Here is a 20,787-nt window from a genome sequence, read left to right as displayed (position 1 = left end):
TTACAGTAAAATTTACACAAACACATCTAGGTATCTTCTTCCGGTATAGTAGAACAGCTGTAGAATGTTCTTGAGTTAAATCTTCAGTACCTTCCTCTGCCCCCAACATACACACACCCACCCACAGTCTAAGAATTTATCCCCTTCATGGTAAGCAAAGCCCCATTGTCAAAGAAAGAGAGTCCAGGCTGTAAAAGGCTGTGGCAACACAAGTAATTTCTATTCCCAGAAAAAAAAGGAAATGACTCTGTAGGTCCTTCTAGAGGCTTAATCTCTACTCCCTCAGGCAAGGACCTGTGTTTGTGATCCTTTTTTTTTTTTTTTTTTTTTGCTTCATTGACTCTATAGAGCCTTGTGGGTGATTGCAGAGCAGCAGGAATTTTGTTTTATTTGAGTATCTTCCAGTGAGGCATAAAGCTTAGCCAGCAGAGCAGAGAATTCTGATGCCTGTGAACAGTCTCTCCTCTGTCTTTGATCCTCAATTTATCACCAAGTTGTACTTGCCTGGGGCAAGCTCAGGATGTTTTGGACAAGGCAAACTACTCAGGTAGAGAGATGAGGGCAGGGGCCTGGCTTTGAATCTCACTGGACCTTTTTTTCCTCTGGTTTGGCACCTTGGAAGGGGAAAGTGAAACACTGCACAGAAAATTCTGGAATGTGCAGGAGCAGAAGTCAAATGTTTTTCTTGTAGATGGCAAGATAATGTCCCAGGCCACCAGCTCCAGCATGGGGTTGCAGATTCTGATCCCCTGAATATTGATATGTGTGTGTGTGTGTGTGTGTGTGTGTGCACGTGAATGCAGGTGAAGTCCTCAATGACTCACTATTCATTCCTGGAATAGAAGAGCTGGAAAAACTACTTCCTCAATGGGGTTTCTGCTAAGGAAGAATCTTGTCTGTTGTTCAAGTACATGCATCTGGCTCAATATTGACAACCGACCTGAGACTTGTAAGGTTTGGGAAGGATGGTAGAACTCTTTGACAGAGAGTTAGTAGCACCACAATCAAGCCCAAATTAATAATTCTCCTGCCTGCAGGCTTTAGGTTTCTTCTGATAATATGCTGTGCTTCTCCTTTTGCTCCTTCTTTTGTTTCTTTCCTCCATCCTCACTACTTGAAGACAATCATTGTGCTTAAAGCACTGGGGAGAAAATAATAAATTAGAAAAACCCCAGTGTTTTTTTTTTTTTTTCTTTTTTTCCCAGCATGTATGATCTACCCCAGAGTTCCTGAGCCTAAGCATGGTTAAACTTAGAGACCAAAGACTTATTTTTGGCAAGGGGCTTGCCAACCATGATGATGTTTAGTAATCCTATTCCCTACCTTGAAAAAAAAATGCCTCTAAAAGGCTCAATGTCCACTGGGTGTAACCACTGCCATGGCTGAGAACTTCTGAGCAGAGAGGTATAAAGCTAAGTTCACACCTGCAGTGGAGTTTGAAAGGATGTCTCTGTGTCTTCTTGGGGTCTGTTTTACTTAGAGTTATGATCTTCCTAACTTCCTAAGCTTTGCCACATTATTGATATTTGCATGGTTTCTCCCCAGTATGAATTATCTGGTGTTGGTCTTTTATTAAAAGCTTTGTCACCTTCTTTACGTTTGTATGGGTTTTCTCCAGTGAGAATTCTCTGGGGTTGATTAAGTCATGATTTTTGAGTCTGAATTGTGATCACGAAGTAACTATAGCTATTATCATTAAAAAAAAAAAAAAGCTTTCTAAATGCTGCAATTGTTCAGACTTATGCACAGTGAAAACCTGAGTCTGATGACCACAAAACCTGAGTCTCTCTTGTCTTTTTTTTTTTTTTTTTTGTACTTGGGATCAAACCAAAGTGCTCTCTACCACTGAGCCACATCCCCAAATCTTTTTATTTAGAGTTTAATCCCTGTAAGTGTTACTGGCAAGATGACTCATCAGTCCAAATGCTTTTCATTGACACCATTTTTTAACAATTATTATTTTTTTTCAAATGTAACACAATTATTGATTTCAAAAGTGTGCAGGGCTGTGGTTTTCTTTTAAGAGAAAAAAGGGCAACTATGTTTCATCAGGAACTGGCTCAGTGTTCTCAAAAACAGATATTAGATATATGCAAGCAGAGCCACACATTGGTACAAACACACACAGTGCTACCCCAGGTCTGCTAGTAAATGCTATAGTAGGTTCAGGGGTGGGAAAAGGTAGTATGCTTCTTTCTCATTTGTTCAAACCCTCTGGAGGATCAGGGGCTCAAAGTCATGGATGGAGGCTCAGGGCTCTCAGGGTCATAGACAGGCCTCCTGCTGTCTATTCAGTGTGAGCATTCACACCCACTACATGTGTGGATTTAACCACAACATATATTGCATTTTGCTGTTCAAAATCTTTGTTTCTCAGCCACCTGGTTTCAAACGTGTAAACTCTGCATTTGATGTAGAAAGATAAGATGTATCATTTTAAAACCTAGAATCTGATGCCTGAAGTGTGACAAAAAATATTTTAATGCTTTTTATGCCCATAAAATCCTGAGTAAAATTTAACTAACTACAGAGCAAAAGTCATTGATATGCATGCTTCTCATCCAAGCAGCACAGGAGGCTGAGGCAGTAGAACCACTAGTTCAATCCCAGCCTCAGTACTAAAAGTGAGGCCCTAAGCAACTCAGTGAAATTGTGCCTATAAATAAATACAAAACAGGGCTGGGATGTGGATTAGTGGTTGAGTGCCCCTGAATTCAATCCCCAAAATAAAATAAATAAATAAAACATTGACAAAGGAACATGCTGTCCATCTGAGTTTATGGGAAAAACATTGATGTGATCATAGACTTCAGGCATAAGATAGTTTTATTAATGTGTCAGTTTGATACAAACGAGGCCTTTAAGTCCAGAGATAGCTTTGGAAAAAAAAAAAAAGATCATTTGAATTTAATCAATTAAAACAGAGAAACTGATGAAAGGACAAGTGAACATGGAGAGGTCCACAGAAGGAAAGAGGGCCAAGGATCCAACCATGCTTCCTGCCCACTTCTATGGGCTCCTGTGTAATGGCCAGTTGGGCAAGGGTTGGGGTTTCATGGAGTGAGCACTGCAGAGCTATCTCTGGGCAATTGTAACTTTTCTTTCCAGTATGATGTTTCTGGCGACCAATGAGGTGTGATCTTACAACAAATGACTTTTACAGTCTATTCTTTACAATAGTATGGCTCTTCCCCAGTATTAATTCTCTGGTGTCAAATAATGTATGATCTTTGGTTAAAAGCTTTGCCACATTCTTTTCATTTATATGGTTTTTCTCCTACATGAAGGCTCTGGTGTTGACTAAGGAGTGACTTTCAATGAGAACCTTTGCAACATTATTGATATTTGTATGGTATCTCCCTAGTATGAATTCTCTGGTGTTGAGTAAGGTATATTCTTTTCTTAAAAGCTTTGCCACATTCTTTACATTTTTATGGCTCTTGTCCAGTATGAATTCTCTGATGTCCAGTAAGATGTGATTTTCGAGTAAAAGCTTTGCCACATTCTTTACATTTATATGGCTTTTCTCCAGTATGAATTCTCTGGTGTTTAGTAAGGCATGAATTTTTATTGAAAGCTTTGCCACATTCTTTACATTTGTATGGCTTTTCTCCAGTATGGATTCTCTGGTGTTCATTAAGGTGAGATTTTGAATTAAAAGCTTTGCCACATTCTTTACATTTGTATGGCTTTTCTCCAGTATGAATTCTCTGGTGTTTAGTAAGGTTTGATGTTTGATTAAAAGCTTTGCCACATTCTCTACATTTATATGGCTTTTCTCCAGTATGAATTCTCTGGTGTCGAGTACAATGTGATTTGCAATTGAAAGCTTTGCCACATTCTTTACATTTGTATGGCTTTTCTCCAGTATGAATTCTCTGGTGTTTAGTAAGGCATGAATTTTCATTGAAAGCTTTGCCACATTCTTTACATTTGTATGGCTTTTCTCCAGTATGAATTCTCTGGTGTTTAGTAAGGCATGAATTTTCATTGAAAGCTTTGCCACATTCTTTACATTTGTATGGCTTTTCTCCAGTATGAATTCTCTGGTGTTTAGTAAGGCATGAATTTTTATTGAAAGCTTTGCCACATTCTTTACATTTGTATGGCTTTTCTACAGTACAAAGTCTCTGGTGTCGAGTAAGAAGTGACTTTTTATTAAAAGCTTTGCCACATTCTTTATATTTGTATGGCTTTTCTCCAGTATGAATTCTCTGGTGTTGAGTAAGGAATGAATTTTCATTGAAAACTTTGCCACATTCTTTACATTTGTATGGCTTGTCTACAGTACAAAGTCTCTGGTGTCGAGTAAGAAGTGATTTTTTATTAAAAGCTTTACCACATTCTTTATATTTGTATGACTTTTCTCCAGTATGGATTCTCTGGTGTTGAGTAAGGCATGATTTTTGTTTAAATGCCTTGCCACATTCTTTACATTTGTATGGCATTTCTCCAGTATGAATTCTCTGGTGTTGAGTAAGTTGTGATTTTCGATTAAAAGCTTTGCCACATTCTATACATTTGTATGGCATTTCTCCAGTATGAAGTTTCTGGTGTCGAGTACAATGTGATTTGCAATTGAAAGCTTTGCCACATTCTTTACATTTGTATGGCTTTTCTCCAGTATGAATTCTCTGGTGTTTAGTAAGGTTTGATGTTTGATTAAAAGCTTTGCCACATTCTCTACATTTATAAGGCTTTTCTCCAGTATGAATTCTCTGGTGATGATGAAGTTGTGATTTTTGATTAAAAGCCTTGCCACATTCTTTACATTTGTGTGGCTTTTCTCCAGTGTGGATTCTCTGGTGTTCACTAAGGTGATATTTTGAATTAAAAGCCTTGCCACATTCTTTACATTTGTATGGCTTTTCTCCAGTATGAATTCTCTGGTGTTTAGTAAGGCTTTGTCTATAATAAAAAGCTTTGCCACATTCTCTGCATTTGTAAGGCTTTTCACAAGTATGAATTCTCTGGTGTTGAGTAAGGCATAATTTTCGATTAAAAGCCTTGCCACATTCTTTACATTTGTATGGCATTTCTCCAGTATGAAGTCTCTGGTGTTCAGTAAGTTGTGATTTTCGATTAAAAGCTTTGCCACATTCTGTACATTTGTATGGCTTTTCTCCAGTATAAATTTTCTGGTGTTCAGTAAGGTGTGATTTTTTATTAAAAGCTTTGACACTTTCTTTACATTTCCAGATGTTCTCTCCAGTATGATTACTGTAGGGTTTAAAAAGGTTTGAGCAACACTTAATGACATTTTCACATTTCATCAATTTGTAGGGTATATCTCCATTGTAAAGTCTATGGTTTTTAGTAACGGATGGAATTTGAGTAAAATATTTTTCACATTCTTTACTTATGGAAGATTTATCACTGCTCTGATAAACAATTGAGGAAGCTTTAAATGCTTTTACATATTTTTTAAACTTGTAGGGCTTCCCACCAAAATTTATTCTCTGGAGTTCAGGAATTCTTGTAGTTTTATTAAAAATGCTTTCACATACGTTATATCTGTAATTTGTCTCTTGATTATGAAAGCTTGGATAAATAAATTTTGGGCATGGATTAAAAACTTTTTCACTTTTATCACTGTAAAGCTCTGTTAAATGATCACATGAGTGTTTTCTAGGATTTAAAAAAGAGGGAAATTTTAATGACTTTCACAGAATTTACATTATTTTACACCAAATCTAATATACTGCTAATTACTTGGGGTTGAGATTGTCTTCAGGTCCTGAACAGAAATATTTGTGGATATTTACAAAATGGTGCATTTCAAATTATTCCACTTACTAACTAAAGAATGAAATTGACTACATAGAAAATTTTGTATCTTTTAGAGGAAGGGTATAATTACAAAATGCTGTGCAAATATATTTAAAAGCACACATGAGTCCTCAAATATGACTGCCATATGTGCTGTTGTCTCTTTCCAGCTTAGCCAATGCCCCATACCCCTACAGTTCCAACTTGCCTCAAACACACTATTGTTTGGTTTTAATTTGTGGGGAATCCTGCAGGCACTGGGACACAAACATGGCACTTATGTGCCAGAGTATTTTTCATTAAGCCAAAGACCAAACTGCATCTGAGCTGGGCTGCTCAATTTTCAGCAAAAATATATATCACTGAGGGTGTTGTTAAAATTCTTTCTATGTAACTAGCTCACTGAAATCCGTTAGAAAATACTTTGGATTTGTTGAAAACATTCCTTGAGATGCACAGATGAGTAGTGCTATGGCCTCAGATTTTGTTCACTGGGGACATGTATTGAATCCAGGAAGTCTCTGGATCTCCCACATGGAAAGTTTTTCTCATTCCACCCACAACCACAGAATGCATAGATATTTTGAGTATTCACTTGGAGTTAGGTCAAAATCCCTGTTGATATGAAAGATGAAGCAGTGCATGTCAGATGGATCTGCTGAAAGATATCTATGAACTGTGCATGAATTTTTTTTTTTTTTTTTTTTTTTTTTTAAAGCATGGAACCCATTAGGAGAAAAAGTCTGGTATCTGGGAACTCACAGTTGAAATCCAGCTAGTTTGAGACTATCCATTACATGTTATATACTACCTAGTTTTGTCTAAATTCAGCATGGCACTGGAGATGGTATCATCCATTGGAGCCACATAGCCGCAGCACCCCAGAGATGGGTGTGATTTGCCAGAATGCAAATCTACATGTCTAAAGAAAGAATCTTACTGTTGAAATTTTATTCCTACCATTGATGTACACTCCCTTAAATAAAGAATGGAAAAATTATCTAGTCATCTTTTTGTAGATCCTATGTGGTCTAGAGAATCTATAAGATGCTTTACCTATTTTACCATAAGTTATGGGGCCCTGTCTCATATTCCTTTATTATTTATTTCAGATATTCATTTTTTTTCAGGTGACTCATCACTTTCCAATAAGGAAATGACTCAGGTGGAATGCTTGAGGTCCCATGACATGGAGTGATTATGCTAACTTGTGAGTCATAAATAGATAGGTAACTACACAAAGACTGCTTCAAGTTGAATTATAATCATAAATATTTACAAGCACCCTTGACTCAAACCATCAAGTTTCAGGGAGAACAGTCTACAAAAAATGGTATTCTGAAACAGTAGACAGAATCATGGATCGACAAAGACATTATAGATGTTTGTTCCCTAAGGAGGAGAAATTTCATGGTAAGACATGCCCCATTCAAAGGTGGTCTTACCTCACCAATGTGGCTGTTTTAATTTTCTTAAAGGTTTTACAATCACAAGCTTTAGTCCTTCATTGATCTTCATTAGCCCCACACCTTCCCTACTGCTTATGCACCAGGCATATTTTCTACCCCTCAGCATGAGCCCAGAAGAGTGTCAGAAGACTTACATTGTTTTCATAAGACCCTCATGTCTGCTTTTGAGGTGTGATGCATTCCTGCAAGCCATTTGGGCTTTGGGTTTTCTGGGAGACTGTGCTAGAAGTTCCTGAGTCTTTCCTTTGTTTCAATTGCTGTACATGATAGATGAGCTGTATGCTTATTTGATGTGTTTTAGAAGGACCTCACTGCTTCTCTTCACTTTTATTAATTATTAATGCATTTAAAAAGCAATGCCTAACAAACTTTTACCTTAAACATATTTAATTACTCAATAGTTCTTTTCAACAGAAAGTCCTAGTGAGGCTTATTGCAGCATTTCCATTTCTCCTTAATCTGAATATTTTTCTTGTCTCTAAGTAAAAATACTATACATGTGTTTAAATGATGAGTCAATTTGTCTATTTTGTGTAGAAAATCACCTTGTTAGAATATTGCAATTTTGTATTAGTGATCTATAGACTTTTATCTAATGTGCAATCACATAGAGATTATTAAAAGTTAAAACATAACGAATTAATAAGCATTTTATTACTATTTAGATTTTTTTCACTAAAATGCCCATTTCTATTCTAGTTTTATTTCTAAAGCTTACTAAACTGGTTGAGTCTTTATTTTCCTGAAGGTATTTTAAAGACTCAGCTTTATAATGGCCTGTAAACATTGAATATATATGTAGTTTGATACATGTTTTTGCATTTGAAAATACTGTGCATTGTAGTGGTTTTATAAAAAATACTGAGTAGTATATATATTTAAAATTACAATAATGTACTTAAAATTTCTAACTGAACAAAAAGTGGCTGTCACAAGTTGAGGATTCAGTCTTCTGAGATGTTTGTAATAATGTAACCTCATAAATTTGTAATTTTGTGTATAAATAATTTTCATTATTTTTTCTCTTTATTAAAAAAAACAGAAACCCTCTCTGATTTTTAAAAGTATGAGCTGAAGTACTGAAAAGATGAGAAACCACAATTGAAACACCACAAAGAGGGAAACATGAGACTGACAACCTCAAACCATAATCTTAAAAATGTGCCAAGCACATACATGATGAGCTCTCTGGGTTCTGGATGCTCAACTTTCCCTCTCCCTTCTTCAGGTAATCATACCTTTTTATTTCTGTGAGGAACGACCCTCCCCTAACCTCAGGAAACACTATGAGGGACACTCCTGCACCTGAAGCAGCTATTTACAGTTTTTACCATCAGCATATTCCTTACCTATGCCCACAGTGATTAGTGCAGAGGGGAGCACATGACCCACTCTGACTCTGATTATCAAGCCCAGAAGTTCTTGGTTGAGCTAAACAGGAACCCAGAAGGACACAAACCTGAAGTCACTATGGACCATCATAAAAGGGGAACATCTGTGAGTGAAGCCATCAAAAGAGTAAGTGAAGAGTGAGACTGAGTACAGATGAATTTGAACTCCAGAATCCAGCCATGCCTCAAATCAAAATTTTGCATAGCTTTTAAAAAGTGTAATATAATCTATTTTAAATCTTTCTTTTAAATTAATATCAGCTTAGAGGTAGGTCCTTTATAACCAAGATGATCCTGAGTAGTATACTTCAAAAGAATGAATGTGAACCATAGTGGGACTGCGAATGTAAAATCTGAGTCTATTGTTCTGGTAGACAACACAGAAGAACTCCCATCTGTGCCCCAGATGAGCTGAGACCCTTTACTCATTGAGTCTATGTGCCAAACACAGAGTCAGTCAGAGGCACAAGGGCACTAAAAAAGATCACAATGGTGATGCTGGGAACATCTCCAGGCTGAGAGGATTTGACACAATTGAACTGAAGTATGAGATGACACAGGAAAACTCTAGTTTATCTGCTACCAACACCAAATGAAGACAGGAGAAGACATAAAATGGAGACCAGCTGGTGAACATAGTTTGGATTTGCAAAGCATCAGCACAGTCTGCAGTGAGGGAGCAGGATGCATTGTAGAGCTTCCATGTCTGCAGACCAAGCACAGATTTCCAGGAAGCTCCATTAGTCAGATTTCCCTGGGTTGCTACCACCATCCCATCAAATTTCCTCTAACCCCTGTCTGATATGATTGACAGGTATTCAGAATTTTAGAGTGGCAGAGAGATGGACCTGTTTTCCTTTTTATCAATCAAATATGGTTTTATAACAATGTGTTTGTGTGTGTTTGCGTGTGTTTGTTTGTTTGTTTGTTTGTGTGTGTGTGTGTGTGTGTGTGTGTAAGGATCCCTGGTACAGGACCTTGCACATGTTAAGTACTCTACCATTGAGTTGTATCCCCAGTCCTATAACAATATATTAAGAAAGAATTACCTTATAAAATACAAGCAGACTTCTAGTTTTAAATACATATATGCATATGTAAAACAACAAAGATCTTTTTAGGAAGAATTGGAGGCCAGGCTAAGTGCATCAAAGAACATCCTATGTAAAGAATCTAAAATCAATTCTTAAAAGTTAACAATCTACAAAGGAAAAAAATGGAAAGGAAAATAAAAGAAAAAAAATAAAAATTTTCTGAACTTTCCTCTCTTTTAATTTCTATTTCTTGTTTAAAATTAAGTATTAACTGTCTTGGTATCCATACCTGCTCTTTATAAAGTTTTGCAAAAAATATTTTATTTCTTGTTCTTCTGAAAATTCTTGGTTTGGATTAGAAGTCATACCTGAAATAAATTAAAATAGCAAGTTATTCCACTTATGACACTATGGTGAATAGACTCTGAAAATATATAAAACCTTATCAAGGTGGGGGAGGGGAATAGCCACAGAACAGAATAATTTAAAGCCATTATTACTCAAGAAATATATATAGAGAGAATTTACTACAATATGCTGACAAAAGCTGTGAGAACTTTGAAAATCATCTTAAGAATTTGTAGCACCACAGATGAGGACAACATTCAAACTGACTGATATCACAATCACAGCCCTTCACTTCAATATATTTGAATGCCACCTGTGACTCAAATGTTGCAGGAAATAAATTTCTCATTTAGTTTTTTTTTTTTTAATCTATTTGGGGAGTATTTTTTAGGATTAAACACAGTGATATTCTATCATTAAACTACATCCATAGACCTTTCTATGTTTATACATTTTTTGAGACAGTTTATTACAACAATGCTAAAATTTATTTCAACCTGGCATTCCACTGCCTTAGATTCCCAATTATATGGAATTACATTTATATATCATTGCACATGACCTGTTTTTGTTTACATTGTAACTTCTAAATATTTTCCAAAATGACTATGATGATCTAGTTTAAAAAATTTTAAATAGAAAAATCCCAATGAAAATAATAGCTCACACAATAAAGGGTATAATCTACTTAAGGAAACAAAAAGTTGAGAGTTGGAAAATTGATGTTGTTAATTATCTAAGCAATGCCCAATAACCACTTCAAAGATATTTATTAAACTAAATAATAATGTAGAAAATTGAAAATAAATTCAGAAAAATAGCAACAGAAAAAGTATAAATTATATACTAGAAATATTCTTTAAAAAATGTGTCAGGCTGGGGATACACTGTAGATGACAGATTGCTTGCCTCACATGCAAAAGGCTGGGCTTGATCCCCAGCACCCCCCCCACACACACACACAGTCTCATGAATTAAAAATTTGAGAAACAAAATATATCAAATGCTAGAATTAATTAAAAGACACAGGTAGTGCTGGACACAGTCGTGCATGACTTTAACCCCAGCATCTCGGGATGCCGAGACAGGAGGATCAGGAGTTCAAAGACAGACTCAGCAATGGTGAGGCACTAAGCACCTCAGTGAGAACCTGTCTCTAAGTGAAATACACAATAGTGATGATGTTGTAACTCAATGGTTGAGTGGCTCTGATTTCAATTCCCAATAAATAAATAAAAGAAAAAAGTTAATAAGTTTATAATCAAACTTGTAAAACTCTTCAAGAAAATAATTAATATCAAAAGATATAAAAAGAGAAATTTTATTTACAAACATATTCTTTTATGATTAACAGTTGATTTCTTTGCAGAAGACTTCCAGAAAGGAATTGGGATATATAGGTATGTATGTTGAAAGAAAAAGAAAATATGAACCTAGAATACTTTATCTACCAATACTATTTTTTTGAACTTTATGAAAAATACATCTTTAAAGATATGAAAATATTCAAAAATTGCTTTACTTCTTGACCTGCTGCAAGAGAAATAATCAGTGGAATATTTCCAATAAAATATTCTGCACAACAGAAATCATATAAAATTTGAAAGCTCTTGTGGAAAAGAAAAATATATACAAATATATATTTTATTATACTTTCATTGTTGTATATAAAACATTTCATTCTACAATAGAATGTGGAAAACTAAAGCATAAAAATTATCATAAATCTTTGCTAATTAGTATAAATTAGAAAAGCAGGTGTGACATCAATAACAAATCATGGCAACACATGTAAAGACACTGATTGTTTTAGGAAACCAAAATTAATTCAGATTAAAATGTAGTGCAAACTAAGTACTTTATTTTTTTTCATTAATTTTCCTTTAGTTATACATGACAGTAGAATGTATCTTCATATATCATACATTCATAAATTATAACAATCTATTCTTTTGGTGGTAAATTATGTGGAGTTACACTGGTTGTATATTCATTTAAGAATATATGAATGTTATTTCCAATTTATTCTACTGTTTTTAAGCACTTAAATAATTACAAAGTAATGACAAATTAAACATCAAGGATAAAAAATAGAAAAAAAATTATCACCATAAAAATGTATGAACTACAAATTAAGGCATATTTTAATAGTACAAAAATTATAAGAAATCATCAAAACTTGAAAACTATAGAATCAATAAACAATTTTGAAAAACAAAAAAAAAAAAACTAATCAAACACAATATGACCAACAAGATTAAACTTAAAAATATGTTAACTATGTCAGATTTAAATCTACAAAAATTCTCTTTAGATATAAGGTCACAAAAAGATTAAAAACAAAAGGATAAAACAAATATTACATTCAAAATTGTTGATAATATTTATATAATTAAGAGACAAAGTAGAATATTATATAAAAATAAATATGCCAAATCCTTAGATTACAATCATAGGGAATATATTTGTAACTCAAATAATGTTTTTCATATACAGAAAGAAAAGACAAAGTTCAACATCATAGAAAGCAACAACGTAATAATAGGAGACATCAATCCCCAATTAATGCAAAGAATAAAAAATAGAATTGCATTATTCCCCAAGGAATGAAAAAAAAAAAAAAAAAAAAAAAAAACCTTCAAAAAACATTAAAAACCATTTTGGTTTACAGAGGCAATATTCTCTGTAGTCTCTGGAATATTATTCCAAAGAAATCAAGTTAAATGCACAAAACAAATGTTAACAGATATTACAATATTGAAGTTGCATTCTAACATAACATAATTTAAGATGGAAATCAAAAGCAAAAGTGATATTTAAAATTTATGAATATGAATTTAAAGCCAAATTCAGCAATTAAGCAAGGCCCTAAGCAACTTATCTAGACATTGTAACAAAATGATATATAAAAACAGCTGCCAGCCAGGCGTGATAACACACACTTTTAATTCAAGAAGCTTGGGAGTCTGAGACAGCAGGATTGTGAGCTCAAATCCAGCCTCATCAAAACAAGGTGGTAAGCAACTGAAGGAGACCATGTTTCTAAATAAAATACAAATTGGGGCTTGGGATGTAGCTCAGTGGGCAAGTGCCCCTAAGGTCAATCCCCAGTACCCTTCCCCAAAAAGGGGTGTAGATGTGGCTCAGAGGGTAAACACCTCTGTTACAGAAAAAAAGCCTAAAGCACCCAAAGTAATCTATGAAGTCCATGTAATTCCAATAAAAAAAATCAATATTATTTTTGCATGGACGAAATAAGTTATTTGAACAATTCTATGGAATATCCTGGGTGCATACATAACTACACATATTAAAATTAAAAAAATGCTTCCTTATGTAAATACAATAAAAGTTACAATATTCAATAGAGTATTTTAACTTGAGGTTAAATGAGGAAGACATGAGTAATAAAGCTTAAAGCACATCAATTAGCCCTCAACTTGATGGTCAAATAAAAATATATTTACAGATCTATTCTCATTAAACCAACATTCAATAGAGACCAATGTGGCAAGCCAATCAAATTACATTTCCATGACTACATGTAGGCGATTTGGAACTAAATATGAAAAGTTTTAAAACTTTACAAAGATAAGAAATTGTATAATATTTGCAATGATCAACTTTTAAGATAGTATATTAAGTGAAATAGTAATACCAATAAAAATAACAAATACCAGGTAATTCTATGTATGAGAGATATCTACTGTAACCAAATATAGACACCAAAAAGAATGGCATAAGGGATGAAAAGTTGAGACAAAGGATCACTTGTTTGGAGGAAAAAATAAACTTACTTTTTATGTGATACATACATTCTAGAAAAAAAAATCTTACAAAACAATTTATATGAATACTACTGAGCAGTAAATTCAAAATATATAAGACAGTAAGTTCAGGAAAGTTATACAGTATACAGTTTTTATCAAAATTTAAAATTTGACAAATACATAAAAGATAAACAGAATTGGAAACATCTTTATGGTACCTTTAAAATACTAAAGTCTTACTCCTAGACAAAAGAACAGATTCATATATAGAGAGATAATGAATATGCCATTAATTCTAGCAACTTGGAAGAAAGGCTGAGGCATGGAAATAGAATTTCAGCTTCAGCAACTTAGCAAGAGTCTATTGTAAACTAAAAGTGAAAAGGGGATGATGATGTAGCTCAGTATTATAAGAGTTCATTCCACAGTGTGTGTGTGTGTGTGTGTGTGTGTGTGTGTGTGTGTGTGTGTGTATAAATAGGTAAACTTAAATACATTATATGATTAAGCACAAGAACTGAGTATAAACAATCAATGTACTATATAAAATCATATATAAAAGGGGTTAATATTTATATATGTAAGATAAATCATAGAAAACTTGATTGAAAATTGGAACATGGTTCACGTGCAGTTTAACTTCAACTAATGTTTTCCTAAAGTGACAAATCATGATAATTTCTATTCAAATATAACATATAGGTATAGAAATAAAAACAATATCACGGATGTGAGAAAACCTAATGAACAACACTGAAGCTCTCTATAGAGTGAAACTGGAAAAAAAAAAAAAAAAAAACAAGAATTAGAAAAATGTAACCCACAAAATTCTGGATAATTATATTACAATAGTAATATTTCTTTTTACTTTTTTTGTAGTGATAGGTGGACAGAATGCATTTATTATATCTGTTTATTTTTATGTAGTGCTAAGGATTAAACACAGTACCGCACACATGTGAGGAAAGCCCTCTGCCACTAAACTACAGCCTCATCCCTGAAAATTCTTCTTTAAACCACATTGATCAGCTATACTTACATAACCATTAGGAGCAGGTATTATGAAATACTACTATTTATTACATGGCAGAAAAAAAAAATCACAGAATATCTAGTATAAGCATTCATATAAAGATCTGATTGGAAAATTTTGAATGAATAAATATTGAAATTATATTAAAGAAACTCTACTATAATACTAATATATTACAATGGTTTTACCTAGATATATTTGGAAATGAGCAAGTTTTCTAGGGATCCCCCAAATTCCAATAAATGTCAGGTCGTATATATCCTCACAGGCATTGTGAAATACTCTGTAGGGATTCTGATTGTGGAAATATACAGTGAAGCATTCCTCTGGAGAGAAAACTCCCAGGGTAATAGGCACTCTGTTTCCTACCCTTAGAATGCCCTGCAATTTCCCCAGGAACTAGTAAAATAATAAAATACATGTGCAATGTTAAGCTGATATGGCAATTCCCTGCTTGAAAATGCTCTGCACTAGAGTGTTATCAGCCTCAAATATAATCTCTGGCACACAGCTCCTGGGAATAAAAGAACTCTCTTTATAGATAAGCACAATGTTTCACTGAGCCTAAAACTGTACACATAACATTAAGTTTATACAATGGACTTTCTTGAGAGCTACACAAAACTCCTAACATTGCACATTACAATTTAGTATATAACTGAGGAATAAGGTGCATAATGCTGATAAGTTGCTAACATGCCTAGTAATAAAATGAACAATATGTAGTAGTGATGCCAATGAACTAAATTAACCTATTGATATGAAGCAGCTTGGCCTCCTTGCCATTATGCCACCTTTCCTGCCTCTTGACTCTTTTTTTTTTAAACAAATGCTTTGTTTATTTGAGTGTAGGGAGAAGGGAGATCACTGGAGAACAAGAAGGAACTTAAATAATTGATATGCATGATAAACATAGAGCATGGAATGCTCTTTAATTATTGCAACAGAAATAAACCTACGCTTGAAAAAATTAATTTTTTGTGTCAGATTTTAGCTTATCAATTAACATTTTTAAATGTGAATTCCTCTTTGACATTTGAACCTCTTATCTGTATTCTTTGCTTCATTGATTTCTACCCACTTTGATATATGTCTGCTGTCAATTTTCTCTTCAAATCCCAAGGTTATTTCTTTGGGGGAAAGAAAGGAGACCAAGGATAACTTACAGACAGCAAGATGTTTTTGATGGAAAATGGAATATGTCACATTTTGTTATTTTCTTGATAAATACATAAGTCTTTTTAATATTTTCCTCCATAGGAAAAAATAAAGAGAAAACACCCTATAAGATTCTACACAATCATTTTCCAAACCATTTTTTCCAGATAAAAACACTAAAATACTTTGAAACCACTTTTATTCTCTACATTGTGAGAACTAATTAGAAATGATAAATTAAACATAAAGAAAAAATATTTAACACTTTTTTTTCTACATAAACAAATGCCCAATCTTTGTCCTAAAAAACAAGAAACTAAAACTTTTTCATGCAAAATAGAAGCTGGCATAAGATACTCTATACAGTTAAAAAATTAAATATTGGTTTTGAATTAGATGTTCTGAATAAAATTTAGGCTCACCAATAAAGAGTAGGTGTCTACAGATCTCTAACATCACATCTCCATATAAAGTCTGCTGAGAAGGGTCCAGGCATTTCCATTCCTCTTCTGAAAAATCAATGACCACATCCCTTAATGTCAATGGTTCCTGAAGTAAAAATGAATAAATACACATCACATAAACCATATGATTCATGACATAGTATTTAACTTCAGAAAAATTTTAATGAGAGTTAAAAGAGGTGGTTTTCACATATGGTAGTGATGTCAACCGTTCAATAAGATACTTTTTTTTTTTTATGGTGCTGTGGATTGAACACAGGGCCTTGTGCATGAAAGGTAAGCACTCTACCAACTGAGCTATAACCCCAGTGCCAATAATTTGTTATAAGCAGTAAAATTGGTGGACAAATTTGGTATAATGAAACCCAGAGAACAGCACATGAGAAGCAAAACACTGAAGCAAAAAAGTGAAAAAAAAATCCAACATAATTCCAAAGGATAAATAATAGTTGCAATTAGTTATTGAATATTCAAAAGAAGCACAACCAAACAAAGCAATGATACTTGAGACATACTTAGAAAAATTATAAGTATACTTATACAACAGTGGTCACCTTAGCATGTTGAAGATATAAGAGATTACTAAAGACACACCAAAACTTTCAGTTGTCCACATATTTATTTGAATGGTTATCTCCAAAGTTGTCTATCTTCTCATTATTTAAACATACCATAAATCTATATGATATTTAAAAAAAAATACTTTTACTTCTGCAGACCACATTATCACAACTCACTTCTAAAACAATAGAATAAAATTTTTAAGTATCAAACTATTACAAAACACTTAGGTACTTGGGTCAACTTGAAATACATGGAACAAAGTTATAACAAAAAGTAAAAATAAAAAAGCAAATTAAGTGAACAGACTGTTAATCTCTCAGTTCATAAGGAAACTGACACATCAGGTTTAACATTCCCAGATTTGTAAAACCACTCTCACGGTGAAACTGTATCCTCACCTGGCTCATTTCAAAGTAGAAAGTGAGAGAATACTAAGCAGTTAAGAAAAAAAAATTCTGAAAGGTTCTGGCACCCTAAATTCCTCCCTGACCACATGGAAATACACCTTTTTCCAGGTTCTCACTTATCACTAGTGAACCAACACATACATGAATTTAGTTTAACATTCTGTGTGATGTCTTTCTTCTAAAACAGCATTATTATTTTTTTAATTACAGATTTATCCCAGGAGCTCTCTACCCCTGAAATGCATTTCAAGAAGTTTTTTTTTTTTTTTTTAATTGTGATAAATGGGCTTACAAAGTTGCTTAGGGTCTCTATATTACTGAAATTAGACTCAAATTTACTTTCTTCCTATCTCATTTTTCCACATCACTGTGATTACAGGTGTGTGCCATGACTCCTGACTCTGCAACCACTTTTGATACCAAATGTGCAAACAACAACCAATATTTCAACAATTAGTAGTCTAATAATTCAATTCTGATAACATCTAGTACATATCCCACAAGGTTGGTGTTATGCCTATAAAATTTTCCTAAATGAAGTGCCAGTTTCAAGTCCCAGAATAGAATAATATTTATATTTATGATTAATTTCCTATAAATTAGGGTGTCTCTACATCTACACACGCACAAGTTACTTATTCTGATAAAAAAGAACACACTTATGTATACCAGCTTCTTATTATTTATATAAATAGGGAAGTTGACAATTGAAACCTTGCATAGAATATAAAAAATGTCAGGTGAAAATGGCATACCTTATAGGCCATTTTAGGAAATAATCGGTTGAAGATATTACCTCCAATTTTTCTGTTCTGCTACAGAAGAGCTCCCTTCCCAATATGATTTAGAAGATCCTCACTATTTTAAATGTGCTGGCTCAGAAACTCAATCAGAATATTCCCATTGTTTGCCATAAAAAAAAAAAAAAAAAAATAACTGAACACTTTTATATTCAGGGGTAAGAACAAAATATTTGTTTTTAAAAAAAGTGAATCTTAAGTCTCTCCTTTATGTGAAACCCTTAGAACATTAAGCCATCTCATGTTCAGCCCAAAACAACATACATGCAATTTTCTTTAAACTCCTAAGTATTTGTTGGCTTCAGGGTAAAGGATACTTCATCTGGAATTTTGATTTATTTTTTGGTAAGGGGGCATTCTACAACTAAGATATATTATAGGCCTTTTAATTTTTTTCTTTTTCTTTTTTTTTTTTTTTTTTTTTTTTTTTTTTAGACAGTGTCTCATTAAGTTGCTACACTAAGCTTCAGGTTTGATCTTTCTTTCTCAACCTCCAGGTTGTTGTGATTACTGGCATGGCCTAATATGCCCAGAATTTTATGAATTTTCTAACCTCCTTTGGTCCATTTTCCTTTCACCTTATTTATTTGCTATTTCTTCATTTAAAAAAAAAAAAAAAAAAAAAAACCTTGACAGCCTAACATTTTGGATGCATCCATATCTTATGTTTGATGAATTTGAAGTATTGCAATGTATATTTACAAAAACAAAAGCTGCTTATTGCCTATCTCTGAATTTTTCTAACCTGACATTCTAGAAATAGCTCCACAGCAAGGAAAATTATAGCCATAGACACAACTAAGATCTTACTTAACCTTCAATGATGTTCTTTTACAGGCTCAAAAAATTACCTTGGTTTGAATACAATTTTATTTGAAATTTAACTCTATCTTTTCTCTTTGGAAACTTTTTTTTAAACCTTTCAAACATTAGTGATAAATTACATTTTATATGTAATAAAAATATTAGAATAATTGAGAGATGCTCAATCCATATAGAATTTACTTAAATATTTAGTTACCACCCCAAACATGAGGCAGTACATTATGTCTTCCAATTAGCATATAGTGAGTTTTTCCTTGAAGACATCTGCACAAACACAGTAGGATTTTTTTTTCCCCTAAATCCTTGCTACAGTTTATTCTCCTTTCAAATTCTGGCACATTATTAAAAAAATCTTCCCTAGATGAGTAAGAAAATGGAAGTAAAAAATCATATTTGCCTTTCTTTTCAGTTACAAAATCAATGGATCTGAGCAGCAATGTATTTCTGTGGAGCTGAACCTAACATTTGGGTAAAATAATATTAATATTCCAATATTTGATGTTTACATGAATCCTATAAAAGATACTTCTGTAATCTCTAGAGTATCTAGAGTATTCATCTAGTCCAACAAGATGCTCCATTCCCTGACCACAAGGTACTCTGTAGGAAGACAGGATTACACCCAGGTTGTATTCTCTAGGTAATTCAACATGGGAGCTGTGGGCACCTTGGTTTAGCTTCATGTAATTTTTACATCATGGCCACTCAAAGACATGGCAGATACTTAAGAGACATCATACTCTAAAGTTTCTTAAGGGGACCCCAAACTTGCTATCTATGCTTATAAAAGACAAATAAACAAAATGTTCAAAGATTTTTTTTTTTTAATTTTAATACTAAAGACTAAACTCAGCAGTGTCTACACACTGAGTAACATCCCCCTCCCCTTTTTATTTTTTATTCTCAATATATTGATCCTCTTGCTTCAGCCTACTAAAATGCTGAGACTATGAACATGCATCTTCACACATAGCATTAGGTATAAATACTTTTTAAAGAGTTTCATGTTATAACCCTATGTTCCTCTCATGTAAAAGTACAACCATATACATGCACATATGCACTCACTCACTTTTAAAAATTCCATCCAAAACCAAGGAAAAGATTAATTAAAACTATGTGATATTTGAAATGTTTCAGGGAACCATACTTCATAATATAGTGAATTCGCTTAGAAAAGATGACATTTAGGAAAATCATGCTTACCACACATTTGGAAAATGCACTTAAAAAAGTGAGTGCCACCTGGTAAGGAAAGAGAAACTGAAAATTCCTTGGACCACAGCTCCTCCCAAATATGCATTATTTACATGAGTCAAAATTCTCATGTTCTGATCCTGTCTATAACATCCACTCTGAAGGGGTGTAGGCAAGAAAACACAGAGTTACTTTCAGGCCAGGAAGAGGTCACCAATCTGGAACAGGACAAAATTTAGAATCCTCACTGTCAACCCCATTCTTAGGGCCAGAGGTGGCAGTATATTGAGCTTTATCAAATTTAGAGTAGGCTTAAAAGATTACAAAGGTGACCTCAGGAAAGCCTAGGTTCTCACAATTAGTTCGGACTACTTTTACTCAACCCCTTTCTTCTGCTTCATAATGTCAAGCCCTGCAGACTTATCATTTTTAAAAATACTCAAGGGCCTGCAGTGGTGGCTCTGGTAGACTGCTTGCCTAGCATGCATGAGGCAATGGGTTCGATCCTCGGCACCACATAAAAACAAACTAATGTATCCACCTACAACTAAAGATACA

The 20,787-nt window shown here is 33.6% G+C and overlaps 1 protein-coding gene across 1 annotated transcript in view; it reads right to left on the bottom strand.

The window, feature by feature from the left end:
* Positions 1-3,431: 3,431 nt before the first annotated feature.
* Positions 3,432-20,787, bottom strand: part of LOC139701847 (zinc finger protein 420-like) — a 52,700-nt gene continuing 35,344 nt past the window's right edge. Inside the window, exons 2-5 of the mRNA XM_071601975.1 lie at positions 16,395-16,521; positions 9,953-10,031; positions 4,376-5,220; positions 3,432-4,051 (exon numbers count right to left, since the gene is read on the bottom strand). Of these exons, the coding sequence (XP_071458076.1) occupies positions 3,432-4,051; positions 4,376-5,220; positions 9,953-10,031; positions 16,395-16,521 (1,671 nt within the window). The remainder of the gene's footprint in view (positions 4,052-4,375; positions 5,221-9,952; positions 10,032-16,394; positions 16,522-20,787) is intronic.

This window comes from Marmota flaviventris, chromosome 14, assembly GCF_047511675.1.
Source record: "Marmota flaviventris isolate mMarFla1 chromosome 14, mMarFla1.hap1, whole genome shotgun sequence".
Taxonomy (NCBI): Eukaryota; Metazoa; Chordata; class Mammalia; order Rodentia; family Sciuridae; genus Marmota; species Marmota flaviventris.
The sequence above is the reverse complement of the archived record's forward strand: the minus strand, read 5'-3'. Positions and strand labels throughout refer to the sequence as shown.